This window comes from Sminthopsis crassicaudata, chromosome 5, assembly GCF_048593235.1.
Source record: "Sminthopsis crassicaudata isolate SCR6 chromosome 5, ASM4859323v1, whole genome shotgun sequence".
NCBI classification, from domain to species: domain Eukaryota; kingdom Metazoa; phylum Chordata; class Mammalia; order Dasyuromorphia; family Dasyuridae; genus Sminthopsis; species Sminthopsis crassicaudata.
The window spans coordinates 19,277,197-19,290,454 of NC_133621.1; the positions used below are offsets into that span (position 1 = coordinate 19,277,197).

Below are 13,258 nucleotides of genomic sequence, written 5' to 3' on the forward strand. Positions count from 1 at the left end.
GGGGTTGGAGACATGATCTCACAGATGCCTTCCATCTCTGAATACTTATGTTTCTATGGCCTTTCATCTCCTCTTCTGTAAAAATGAGGTGGTTAAACTATTATAAATTCACAGAGGGCTCAAAGGGAATCTAATGCAACCCACCATGCAGATGAGGAAACTGAGGCCCACCAAAGTTCCTTCCGACATTAGATAATCTTCTGTTTCATCCCATACATCAGTTTCCTCTTCTGTAAAAGCAATAAGGGCCAGTACTTCCCAGCATAGACAGTGCGGGGTCCCAAGCCCCTTCCTTTCAGAGCCTCAGTTTCCCCGTTTCCATCACAGCTCGGACCGTGCGGGATCCCACGCCTGGCACCGGTGTGACCAGTCCCGCGGATCCTGGGCTGGAAGAATCCTAGAGGTCATCGCATCCAAAGCCCTCCTTCATTTGCAGATGAGAAAACTGAGGGGAGGGGGGAGGCGCCGAGGACGGGTGGGACTCCCGGTCAGGCGCTGTCCCGACCGCACCCACCGAGCCTTCCCATCTCCGCAGCAGTCTCAGAGGCAGGAGGCGGGGCCAGACCCGCCCGATGCAGTGACGTCATCGTGACCGCGCCCAGGGCAGCCCCGCGGCAAGGGCGGCCCAGGGCCCGCCCCCCAGGCGCAAGCCCCGCCCCTCCCGCTCGCCAGGCGCCGGGCGTTCGCCTCACATCCGGGTCCCGCCGCCGTCGCCGCCGCTGCCGCCCCGGCCTCGCTCATTCAGCTCCGCTGGAGCCCAGAGTTCCGACTAAGATGGCGGCCGTGGGGCGAGCCGGCTCCTTCAGCTCTTCGCCGCCCACCCTGGCCGCCGCCAACGGCTTCGCCCCGGCCTCCTGCACGGGCGGCGGCGACAAGGCCGAGGACGACGACGGGCAGAACCTCTGGTAACCGGAGCCCGCAGCGGGGGCAGGGAGGGGAGGGGAAGCCGCGCTGGGAGGGGCCGCCGCCCCGCCCCAGCCCCCTGCCGGGGGTCCCCTCCCCGCTCGGGGTGCCCTTCCTTTGCTCCCTCTCTTTGCGTTGGGGTCTTCTCCTGCCTCCCTCCTTCGGGGGCGGGCTCCCTCTCTTGGGTGGGGGTCCCTTTCACCCCCTCCCATGCTCCCCTCTGCCTGCTTAGAGGGTCCCTCCCTTGCTCTCCCCTCCTTGGGCCAGGCTCCCTCCCTCGCTGCTTCAGCCCCGGGATCCTCTCTTGCTCCGGGCTAGCTGGGGGTCCTCCCTGACCCCTGCAGCCTCTCTAGCGGTCCCCTTTCTCTCCCCGCCACCGCTGCCAGGTCCTGCATCCTCAGCGAAGTCTCCACCCGTTCACGCTCCAAGCTCCCGTCGGGCAAGAACGTCCTGCTGCTGGGTAAGTGGTGCCCGCCCTGCCCTCGGGGGGCTGGGCCAGCCTGGCCGGGAGGGGCTCCGGCCTCAGTGTCCCCTTTGGTAAAATGGGCGGGTGCTCCTCCCGGTCCCGGCCTCAGTGTCCCCATCGGCAAAATGGGCGGGGGCCCCTCCCGGCCCTCCACGCTGCTCGGGACTGGGCGGGCCGTCCGAGCTGGTGCCCGCCCCGAGTGGGCGGCCGTGTCCCCGCCGAGTCCCGGCTGCCGTCCCTTCCTTTGTGCTGGGCTGGCCCGGCCCCTCCCCCTCCCGGGGCTGGCCCGGTGGCGGTCCGCGCACCTTGGCTGCCGTGCGCGGGGGACGCCGGGGGACGCCTATTATTGTTCCCGGCCCCCAGAGCCGGGGTGTTGACCGAGCGAAGCCGTCCCCTGCAGCAGGCGCCTGGAGGGGACATCTTAGCATCCAGGGTACATTCAAAACTGAGGCGCCCTGTCACGGCCATCCGAAGTGTAATGGCGTAACTCATTAATTTTTCATGGATGACTGGTACAAAAGATGATGAGGCTGGAAGGGAGGCGCTCCTGGAAGGGAGGCTCTCGGGAGCGCTCTCCGCCGGCTGCTGCTTCTCCGGGTAGTGTTTGGCTTTGGAGCGTTTGGGCTTACGGGGCTCTTGCCGCTCGGAAGGAACTCCGCCGATTTTGTAGTTGGAAGGGACTTTGGCTTCCCTTCCCCCCGCCAAAAGGTTTTGATGTGGAAGGACATAGTCCATCTAGAAGTCATGAACTGTTCTACACATATGCCTTTTCTCAGCTTCTGAGCTAAAAGGCTGAGTTTTGTCACCCTCTTCGTAGGCAGCCTCAGACTCATTTAGATGCATTTTTCTAAGGTTCTCCTTGGTGTTTGCCGTACTTAAATGTGGACTTTCTCGGTTAGATTAAATTGAGTCTTAAAATAATAAAACGAAATGGTTTTTTTTTCCTGTTGTGCTCGAAAGCCTAAAAGGAAACTTGAGATTTTATAAATCACAGAAATAAGTTAAATGTTGACTAGATGCTGACATTTAGCATGAACTTTTTGGGATCAGGAAAACCCATGACATGTTGTTACCCTGGAGTGCCTTGTGCTTGTGAGGTCCCTGCAAGGTGTCTGCAATAGCCGGACTTGTTAATTGTGATTTTATTTGCCTTAAATGGACTTTTTTCCTTTGTGATTTGTCAGGACCGTGTTGTTGTTTTTAAATTATCTTTTACTGAACTTGTTCCATATGAGTATGACATGCCTTGGATGATTTTCAGATCAGGATTTTAATGGAAAACATCTAGAAAGTGTTTGCAAACCCTCTTTCATTGCACTTAATACTCAACTCAGTGTTTTGTGTTTATCTTTTAAAATGACCTTAAAGCAGCTCGGCAGAAACAGAAATGACTTTTAATGAATTTAATTTATATGATAAAGAAGACTAGTGTTTGGTTATTTTGTTTATTTATTTATTCTTGGCTTTCATTGATGTGGAAACAGGGTCATGGAAAGTACTATGAGAGTTGTTATATGGCTGTGCCTCTTAATGTTGGGAGGAAGAGTGGTTGAGATAGAGTGAGAATGGCTGGCTGTGTTCACTTTTATCATCCAAGACAAAGCGTGTCCTGTGACATGCACAGATTTTTAAATCTCTGACTGCTGGGGAGTTCTCTTATAAATCCACAAAATCAGAGGTGGTGGTGGGGGAACCCCCAGAACCCAATCCTTCTAGATCTGATGTTCGGGAGTCTGATTCTGTAATGATGAAGTTTTTAAAATTTTGTCCATTTCCCCAGCACTGTACTGGGCTAACTGTATAGGCTCCTCATGATGAGCCAAAGCCGATAATTCTTTAGATACTTCATGGTATATTTGACTCGGCAGAGACTCTAAGCTTTCCCTTTCAGTGGATGGCAGTTCATTGTCTTCTATCATGGAGTCTTTGAAGGAACCTTAAGGGCCATCCTTCCCAGCCCTCCATTCTACAGAATGAAGTCACACAGGTGCTAGGAGTTCTGGTCCTCAAGAACTTTTACTGCCTTTCCAGTCCATAAGTCTCCCATTTACTTGGAGACCTCAGACTGGTCAGTTCATTCCAACATGTTTATTAAGTAGCTATTTTGTGAATGGTTCTGAGAATGTGGCTGGACCACAAATGTGGCAGTGCCCATACCTCCAAGAGATTTACATTGCACTGAAGAAATAGAACAAGTTTTCTGAGAATTGAGGACTAGACAGTTCGAGAAAGATGAATGCAGACAAAGCAGAGGAGAGAGACTGGGAGAGCTGGTCCCTGAGCCATGTCTTAAAAGAAGCTATGCATTCTAAGAGCTAGAAGGGGAGGACTTTGAGGGTATACTCACCTACGGACAGCCTGGGCACAGACACAGATTGAAGTTGGTGTGTTGAGTTCTGGAAAGATCTTATAGACCTGACTTGAAACATAGGGTTATTGAAGGAGAGTAATGTGAAATTAGTATAGGAAAAACAGGGAATAGAGAGGAGAGGCCTTTACATGCTAGTTTAAGAAGTTTGTAGTTTATCCTAGAGGCAGCTAGGAGTTATTAAGTGGAAAGGTGTCACTTTCAGACACATTTAGGAAGCAAAGAAGCAAACATTTATAAGTGTCTACAATGTGTCAGCATTTATTTGAGGTGCCGGGGACACAAAGAGATACATGAAGTAGTCCTTGCCTGCCTTTGGGAATGAGACCACATGTGCTCATACAGGATAAATACAGTGTAACTTTGATGGCTCAGTCTGTGGCAGCTGGTGTATACGGGAATCAAAAAAGCCTTCCTATAGGGGGAGTAGGGTTTGAGTTGGGGGTTCTGAGAGGAGCAGATAAGAAGGGAGAGTGTTTAAGCCATGGAGGACAGAGAGCGTAAAGAAGAAACATGACATACTCTGGGTGAGGTCAGCTTAGCTGAACTGTAGTGGCTGAAAGCATTGAAAAGGTAGATTGAATCCAGATTGTGAATGACTTTAAGTGAGAAACAAGAATTTATATTTGATTGTAGGAGCCACTGTAGTTGGTTGAACATGGGAGTGACACGGTTGGACATGTGCATTAATGACCTTATTTTGACAGCTAAGTGGAGGGGTGAGTGGAAAGGGGAGAACGTTGAGTTAGGAGGTTGTCGAAATAGTCCAGTTGAGAGATCAGGGATTTTACTGTGATTTTGGCTGAGTACAGAAGAGGGAGGTATGGAGGCTGAATTAATGCGATTTAGTAAATGCTTAGAAATGCAAGGTGAAGAAAGAACAAAGATTTGAAGGGATAGAAGGATGGACATGCTGTTGTTGGGAAAGGGGAAATTTGGAAGAGGGGTGGGATTTTGGGAAAAGATACTGAGTTGTGTTCTTGACAGAATCAGATGCTATGGGGACATCTAGATCAAAATGTTAATGTGGGATTAGAGCTCAAGAGCAAGACTGATTCTCTAGATCTGGAATCATCTGAATATAAATGATAATGGAACCCTTGGAAGTTGAGGTCATCAGGAGGGAGAGTGTCAGTCAGAGAAATAAAGAGGGGTCTAGGCCAGAGCCTTGGGGTAATCCTCAGTTAGTGATATTGATGATGACACTGAACAGAAATGCAGTAGAGAAAACTAAGAAACAGCTACGCAGGAAGGAGAAGGACCAAGAGCTAGCAATGGCACAGAACCCCAGGAGAGGAGTGTTCTCAGTAATGTCACAAGGGCCTCCAGAAAGGCAAGGATTAGATTAAAAAGCCAAGGTAATTCTGGAGAAAGGAATTTAAGTTTAGTGATGTATTTAAAGCCAGATGGCAAGGATGAGGAAATGGAGGCTAATGGGCTTCTTTTTAGGTGATCTGTTGTGAAAGGAATGAAAGGGACAAGGTGATAGGTTAAGGGTATGATAAGGACAAGTGAGGGTTTGTAGGATAGACATGGGGATAGAGTAGGGATCTGTACTTGCTTGTATGAAGACTAGGATAATTAATTTGGCAGCTGGTGGCAGATGGTTTAGAGGGGGGAGAAACTGGATGCAGACTTACTAATTATGCTGTTTGGATGTCCAGTAGAGGGAGAGATTATGAAGGGCTGAACTAGAATAGCCAGAATAGTGGCTAAGAAAGGGGGAAAGATATGAGCAAAATATGTATTATTTCTTCCTCAAAATTCCTAGTTTTCCTCCAGGTACATCTCTAGTACCACCTTAGATAAGTGATCTTTCCTCTCAATTTATCTTGTATGAGTTTTACATATATACCTTGATAAGATTGTAAATTACTTTGGGAGTCAAATCAGCAAACTTTTTAAAGTATTAGGCATTAAGCATAATGCTAAGCACTGGGGATATAAAATTGGCAAAAGATAAATACCTTCAAAGAGCTCTTGGTCAGTTAGAAGAGATAACTTGTAAATAGCTGGGCACAGACAAGTTATATATAGGATGAATTGAAAATAAGTAGCAGAGGGAAGATGGTAAGAACTAAGATCTGGAAAGGCTTTTTATAGAAGATGAGATTTTAGTTTATACTTGAAGGAAGCCAGGGTGTGGAATTGAGGAGGAAAAACATTCCAGGCATGGAGGAGAGTCAGTGAAAAAGGCCAGAGTTGGGAGATGGAATGGAGGCCAGTGTCACCAGACTGTAGAGTATATGGTTGTGTTGGTGGTGGTGGTGGTGGTAAGAAGATTGAAAAGGGAGGGGTTAGGTTATGCAGGGCTTTGAAAGCCAACCAGATTTTTATATTTGATTTTGGAGGCAATCAGGAGAATGGTTATTGAGTGGGGGTTCATTGGTGCAATGGTCAGAACAATGCTTTCGGACAAAAACTGTGATAGATGAGTAGAGGATAGACTGAAGTGGAAGAGAATTGAAGGAAATCGAATAGCCCATTGGAATGATCTAGGCGTGAGGTGATGATGGTACTAGAGTGGTGACTGTGTAGAGGAGAAAAGGGTACATTTTGGAGAGATGTTACAAAGTGAGTTGAGGATGGACATCTAGGTTAGGCACCTAAGGCACTGGGAGGGTGATGTTGTCCTTGACAGTAATAGAGAACTTTGGAAGAGAAGAGTGTTTGAGAGAAAGGTGACAAGTTCCATTTCTCAAATGGAATTTTTATGTCTGAGACATCCAATTCTAGGCATCAGTAAGTCATTGGAGATGCAGCACTGGAGGTCAGGAGAGAGGTTAGGGTTGGATAATAGATTTCAGCAATCATCAGTTTAAAGGTGATCATTGAATTCATAGGAGCTGGTAAAATCATTGAGGAAAATAGAACTAGGAGAGAAAACCTAGATAGAAGACAGTAGTTCAAGCAGAAGAGAATGATTGATAGCAGAATCAAAGGCTATAGAGAGGTCCAGAAGCATGAGGATTAAGAAAAGGCCAAAGATACAGGCATTTAAGTTGGCATTAGCGAAGCAGCCAATAGACAGGGAGAGATTGAAAATTAGTGACAGAGGAAGAGTGTTAGAAGAGGCAATTAGCTGGGGAAGATGGGATGAAATTGAATCAGTTGTGCATGCCTAGTGATTGGTCTTGCTAAGAGAAGAGCTACCCGATCAGGTGAGACAGGAGTGAAGAAGGAGCTGGGGCAGAAGGCCTCTGGGAAGTGAGGGGAGGAGGGGAGAAGAGCAGACAGCCTCAATTTTGTTAGTTCCCACCTGAAACCAAGGGAGATGAAAATTTTTGAAGAGGAACACAAACTAAGGATTTCATGAGTATATGGAGCTCCTGGTGAAGTACTCACCTGCTCTATTTTCACTTTTCTCTTTGTGTCCCAGTGCCTGCCCCATCTTTAGGCACTCAATACATTTGTATTGTTTGATGGACAAGTCTAGACAATTGACTGAATATAGGAGATAAAAGGATGTGGAAGTTCTAGGATGGCTTTGAGATATATCTGGGTGCCTGGAAGGATGCTGATTCCCTTAACTGAAATGGGAGATTGGAAGGAGGGAGAACTTTATTGGCTAAGATAATGGATCTGGGCTGTTGGAATGCTAATAGGATAATTGTCTAGCAGTCAGTTTGTTCTTTTCTTGTTATAGATTGGTATATACTACTCTTCTCATAAATTTTTATATTTTTCTTTTAATATTTGAGATTTTCATCCAACCCTTTTGGGTTTAAAGAGAGAAGTAGAACCGTTTTTGTTTTTTTTTTTTGTGATGATGGATTCTTATGATAACCCCACAGATAAACACACACACACACACACACACACACACACACACACACACACACACACACATGATCCAGATTTCTCTGAGAGCTTCAGAGGAACTCAGTGGAAAGCAGAGTGCTATGCTTGAAGTGAGGAGGATTCAGACTCTTGGAGATGATGAGGAGTATCAGATAGGAATTTCATCCATATACAGAGCTCTTGGTAAGGAACTTGGTTCTTCCTCAGGTCAGATCCACAGCTCTATAATCTATCAGTCTGAGAGATGGACTTCTTTACATGATAGGTATAAACTTGTTAGAATATTTTGATGAATTAATTAGTTTCCTTTGTAATCCTCTGTTTTATCTATTGTGTTTTATCTCCATTTTACAGATGAGGAAACTGAGTCTCAAAGGAGCCTCAGCGAAGATTGTAGTTTATTCAAGAATATTGTTATATGAGGGAGACCTTGTATACTAGAATGAAAAGTCTTTGGTTTAAGCATCAAGGCACATTGATTTGAGTCATGTAGAAAAACAAGCTCAGTCCTAACTGGCCCCCCACTAAGATACTGTTCCATAAAGACACAAAGGGAGGAAACACTCAGCCAACATGGAGTTAATCTGCAGAACCATCTGGGCACAGGAGCAGGTTAATAAGGTAGGAGCTGCTGCTTGGAGACCAATGAATGCAAGGATTAGGATTGTGGCCCACTGCCAAGGAAACATCTTTTGGGGCTCCTACTTATTTATCAGAAATTAAGCAGTTCATTATGCTTTTCCTGCTTTGTTGAATACTAAAGGTATTCTATACCTTGTGCTGGCTTCTCCTCTGGCAGATGGTGAACTGTATGTGTTGCTCATTTATAAATAGCATGGCAGGTTTTCTGTAATGGCCCTTCTCTGAGAGGAGGATTGATTAGAAGTTGGGCTTCAGGGTCATAAAGACCTGTGTTTCATCTGGCTCAACCTTTCACTTGCTGGCCACATGACCCTGGGGAGGTGCTGTTTGTCCAATACATTTTTAATTTAATGTAATCAAAATTATCCATTTTGTTTTTCATAATGTTTTCCAATTCTTCTTTGGTCATAAATTCCTCTCTTCTCCACAGATCTGAGAGGTTGACTGTTCTCCCCATTTGCTCATAGTATCACCCTAGACAAAAGTCTAGATCATAAACCCATTTTGACCTTATCTTGTTAGATGTTAGTCAATGCCTGGTTTCTGCCATACTATTTTCCAGTTTTTCCAGCAATTTTTGGCAAATATTATTGAGTTCTTATCCCAGAAATTGACTCTGGAGTCAACTTTTTTTTTTTTTTTTTTTTTTAAACAAAGATCCAAGAACTAGAGCAGTATATGAGAAAACCCAGGATACCTGCAGACTAAAAATTGCCATGTGTTCTGGGTCCAGAGAGTGAATGTGGGGATCCTTATCTCAGATCAGATCAGTTTAGTAAGGGTCCTGGAGGGGTTGGAGATTCTAGCCATACTGACAGTGTTGTTGATAACCTCAAGCCTGCTTCCAATTAGGAGAGGATGATAGACATATAGATAGCCCTTTAGATTTTCAAAGTGCTTCCCATAAGGGATTTTGTCTTTGATTTTCACAACCACCCTATGAGAGAGGAACTCTCCTACTTCATTGGTTTGGGTTTACAGATTGAGGAAGCCGAAGCTGAGAAAGGTGAAAGAGGTTTTTTGCCCCTGCTCTTCAAATGAGTGTCTAAAGTGGCATTTGAAGCCAGCTCTGCCTAACCCCGATTAGGTACTTGCTCCATTGCCCATGCTGTATCTTTCTGATTCAGAAAACTATGCTTTGTAAATGTTGTTCAATTTCATGTTTTTGTTTATCAAAATTCCTTCTGAAAATATCCCAGCCTGTTTACTGACATTTAAGGTGGAGTTTACCAATTCTTCCGTCAGCCAATTTAAAAAATGTCATATTCCTCTCTCTCTCTGTGGCAAGGCAATTGGGGTTAAGTGACTTGCTCAGGGTCACATAGCTAGTTAGTCTTAAGTGTCTGAAGCTGAATTTGAACTTGAATCCTTCATACTTCAGGGCCAATGCTCTCTCTACTGCACCAGCAAGCTGTCTCCTTTTGTTCTTACATCATAATGAAGCTTTTTCCACTCCCAAAATAATGAATCATGAAAATCAGCCAACATTTATTAAGCACGTTCTTTGTCAGTAAACTTTTATTAAGCTCCTCCTATGTGCCAGGCTCTGTGCTATGTGTTTGGGATAGATAGGAAAAAAGAAAGATAACTCCCACCCCTCAAGAAGCTTATAGGTTAATGGATGATGGTGTTCACAGGGATATTCCCCTGTCCATCCTGGTGGGACAGCTAGAGAAGCCTCAGAAGAATATACAGCCCTGGGGAAAAGAACTGTGCCACTTCCCTCCTTTTGTAGAAATTTTATCCTTCAAGGCTCCACCTTCTGATTAAAGGGACCTGGGATTTGGCTGATAGGGAGGAATCACTGGGCTGATGAGATCTTGTGATCTCAGATGAGGTTATCTCTAGAAGGAACTTCTGAGGCCTGAGGAAGAAGTTAGTGAAATCCCAGAGGAGGGCAGCCAGGGGAGAAATGAGAAAAAAACATGATTAGATGCCAGAGTAGGTGGCAAAGCCTTTACCAGATGTGTGGGTGATCTGGGAGGGTGCTGACCTTGTACTGTGCTAAGTGTTGGAGACAATTAAAACAGTAATCCAGTGTCAACCCCCTGACTGAAAGGGACTGTGTTTCTGCCTCCCTTGTTTGCCTTTTACTTAAAGGAACTCTTCCTTTTTGTGATCTTTTCATTCTCCTTTCACTGTGTATGAACTAGGTTTTTCACTCTTTATCAGTTCATACACATAGCTTTCACGGTTCTCTAAATTGTGCAGATGCTTTCTTCTTTCATAGGACATTCCATTGCATAAGTCATGATTTTTTTCAGCACTTCATAGTAGATATCTGTCCATATTGTTCTTCAGTTCTTCACTATGCAAGAGTATTGCTGTCAGGAGCAGCTCGGTGGTGCAATGGATAGAGCACCAGTCCTGAAGTCAGGAGGATCTAAGTTCAAATCTGGCCTCAGACACTTAACACTTCCTAGTTTTGTGATAGTGGGCAAGTCACTTAACCCCAATTGACTCATCAAAAAAAAAAAAAAAAAAAGTGCTGCTATGAATGTGTTGGTATATAACAATCCTTTGGTTTTATATTGATCTCTGGAGTTCTATGCCCTGTACTGGGTTCTTTGGGTCAAAAGGATATGGACATTTTAGTCACTTTTCTTGAATGTTTCCTCATTGATGTCTGGAATAATTTTTTATTTTGTTTTTATTATTATTTTTTTTTATTATAGCTTTTTATTTACAAGATATATGCATGGGTAATTTTTCAGCATTGACAATTTCAAAACCTTTTGTTCCAACTTTTCCCCTCCTTCCTCCCACCCTTTCCCCCAGATGGCAGGTTGACCAATACATGTTAAATATGTTCAAGTATAAGTTAAATATAATATATGTATACGTGTCCATCTGGAATAATTTTATCAGACTTCATAGTATGGTTGTCAGCAGTTTCCCTTAGCCTCTCCATTATTATTATTATTATTTTGGTAGTTTTGCCTATTTGCAGGGGATAAGGTGAAACCTCAAAGTTGCCTTAATTTCCATTCCTATTACTTTAAGTGATTAGGAGCATATTTTGAAATTATCATCTATGGTTTTTTAAAGCTTTATATCCTTTGATAGTTCTCAATAGATGAATTGCAGTTTTAAACAGCCAAACAAAAGATTGCTTAAAATTGTTAACAGCACAGTGCAAAGATATATAAATTAGAACAATCTGAGGTTTCAGTTCACACACAATAAATTGGCAAAAACTACTGAGGCTAGGAGCAGTCACTGTTGGTGGAGCTGTGAATTATTCCAACCATTTAGGAAAGCCGCATAGGATTATGTAAAGACAGTGACTGGGCTGTGCTGCCCTATTGTTCTAAGATTCTGATGAGAGACATATGTCCTAAGGAGGCCAGAAACAGAAAGGCCACGGGCTGCACCAGAATAAATCTAGCAGAACTTTTTTTTTTTTTTTTTTTTTTCCCTGAGGCAATTGGGTTTAAGCGACTTGCTCAGGATCACACAGCTAGGAATCTTTAAATGTCTGAGATCAAATTTGAACTCAGGTCCTCCTGACTTCAGAGCTGGTGCTCTATCTACTGCACCACCTCGCTGCTCCTAGCAGAATTTTTTGTAGTGGCAAAGAACTAGAATCAAGTAGATGGAAATGGCTAAACTATGTGATCTAAAATGCTTGTTAATGTCTCGCACTAAATGATGCATGTGAAGAATTCAGAGGAGTCTGGAAGGCAGAATCTCACTAAGGAAGAGCAACATAAATAGAACCAAGAAGGCAGTGCACACAATGAATTGGGCTGTGGCCAGCATTCTATTTTCTCTTCTTCCCACTTTCCATCCACATCCCATCCTATTTCTCCCATTCCCACTGAAGAAAAAAGAAAAACAAAACTTTGTTAGTGAACATGCACATTGAAGCCAAACCAGCCATCACCTTGTCCACATCCAAAGATGTCCTCTGCCTCTTTTGTCAGGCTCTGGGGAGCTTGTGTTCTTGGTACTGGGTCTCGGAGAGCTTAGTTGTTTGTTTGTTTGTTTGTTTTTAAAATCTACTTAATATTTAGCATAGTTTTACATAACACTTTTTTTTCCTTTTCTTTTTCTTTCTTTTTTTAAAATTAATTTTATAATTATAATTTTTTTTTATAGTATATATGCATGAGTAATTTTTTATAACATTATCTCTTGTATTCATTTTTCCAAATTTTCCCCTCCCCTAGATGACAGGCAATCCCATACATTTTACATATGTTACAGAATAACCTAAATACAATATATGTGTGTAAATACCATTTTCTTGTTGCACATTAAGTATTATATTCCAAAGGTATAAGTAACCTGGGTAGATAGACAGTAGTGCTAACAATTTACATTCACTTCCCAGTGTTCCTTCTCTGGGTGTAGTTATTTCTGTCCATCATTGATCCACTGGAAGTGAGTTGGATCTTCTTTATGTTGAAGATTTCCACTTCCATCAGAATACCTCTTCATACAGCATTGAAGTGTACAGCGATCTTCTGGTTCTATTCTTTTCACTCAGCATCAGTTGATGTAAAGTCTCTCCAAGCCTTTCTGTATTCCTCCTGCTGGTCATTTCTTACAGAGCAATAATATTCCATAACCTTCATATACCACAATTTACCCAACCATTCTCCAATTGATGGGCATCCGTTCATTTTCCAGTTTCTGGCCACTACGAAAAGGGCTGCCACAAACATTTTGGCACACACAGGTCCCTTTCCCCTCGGAGAGCTTAGTTATTGTATTGATCAGAACTTTTCAGAGATGTTTGTCCTTACGGTGTTATTTTTTGTATAAATTGTTCTTGATTTTGCTGATTTCACTGTTTCAGTTATAGAAGGCTTTCCAGGTTTCTCAGAAACTGTGTGGGACACTTGTATTCCATTATATTCAGGCAGCTAGGTAATTATTATGGTCAGATGTGGTCCTCTCTTCTATTCTTGCAGGGGTTGGGAACCAAGATTGCAGAATCAATCTAATCAGATTGATGAGGGTTGGGGTCCCTTTAAGACTCCTAATTGCCCAACCCATGACTGACCTTGATTCACAAATCCTGGTCAGAGGCACACTTTGAATATCCGGGCCCAGCCCCCACCATCAGCTCA

The 13,258-nt window shown here is 43.9% G+C and overlaps 1 protein-coding gene across 1 annotated transcript in view; it reads left to right on the plus strand.

The window, feature by feature from the left end:
- Nucleotides 1-672: 672 nt before the first annotated feature.
- Nucleotides 673-13,258, plus strand: part of DYNC1LI1 (dynein cytoplasmic 1 light intermediate chain 1) — a 43,067-nt gene continuing 30,481 nt past the window's right edge. The window contains exons 1-2 of the mRNA XM_074267146.1: nucleotides 673-905; nucleotides 1,290-1,363. Of these exons, the coding sequence (XP_074123247.1) occupies nucleotides 775-905; nucleotides 1,290-1,363 (205 nt within the window). The 5' untranslated portion in view covers nucleotides 673-774. The remainder of the gene's footprint in view (nucleotides 906-1,289; nucleotides 1,364-13,258) is intronic.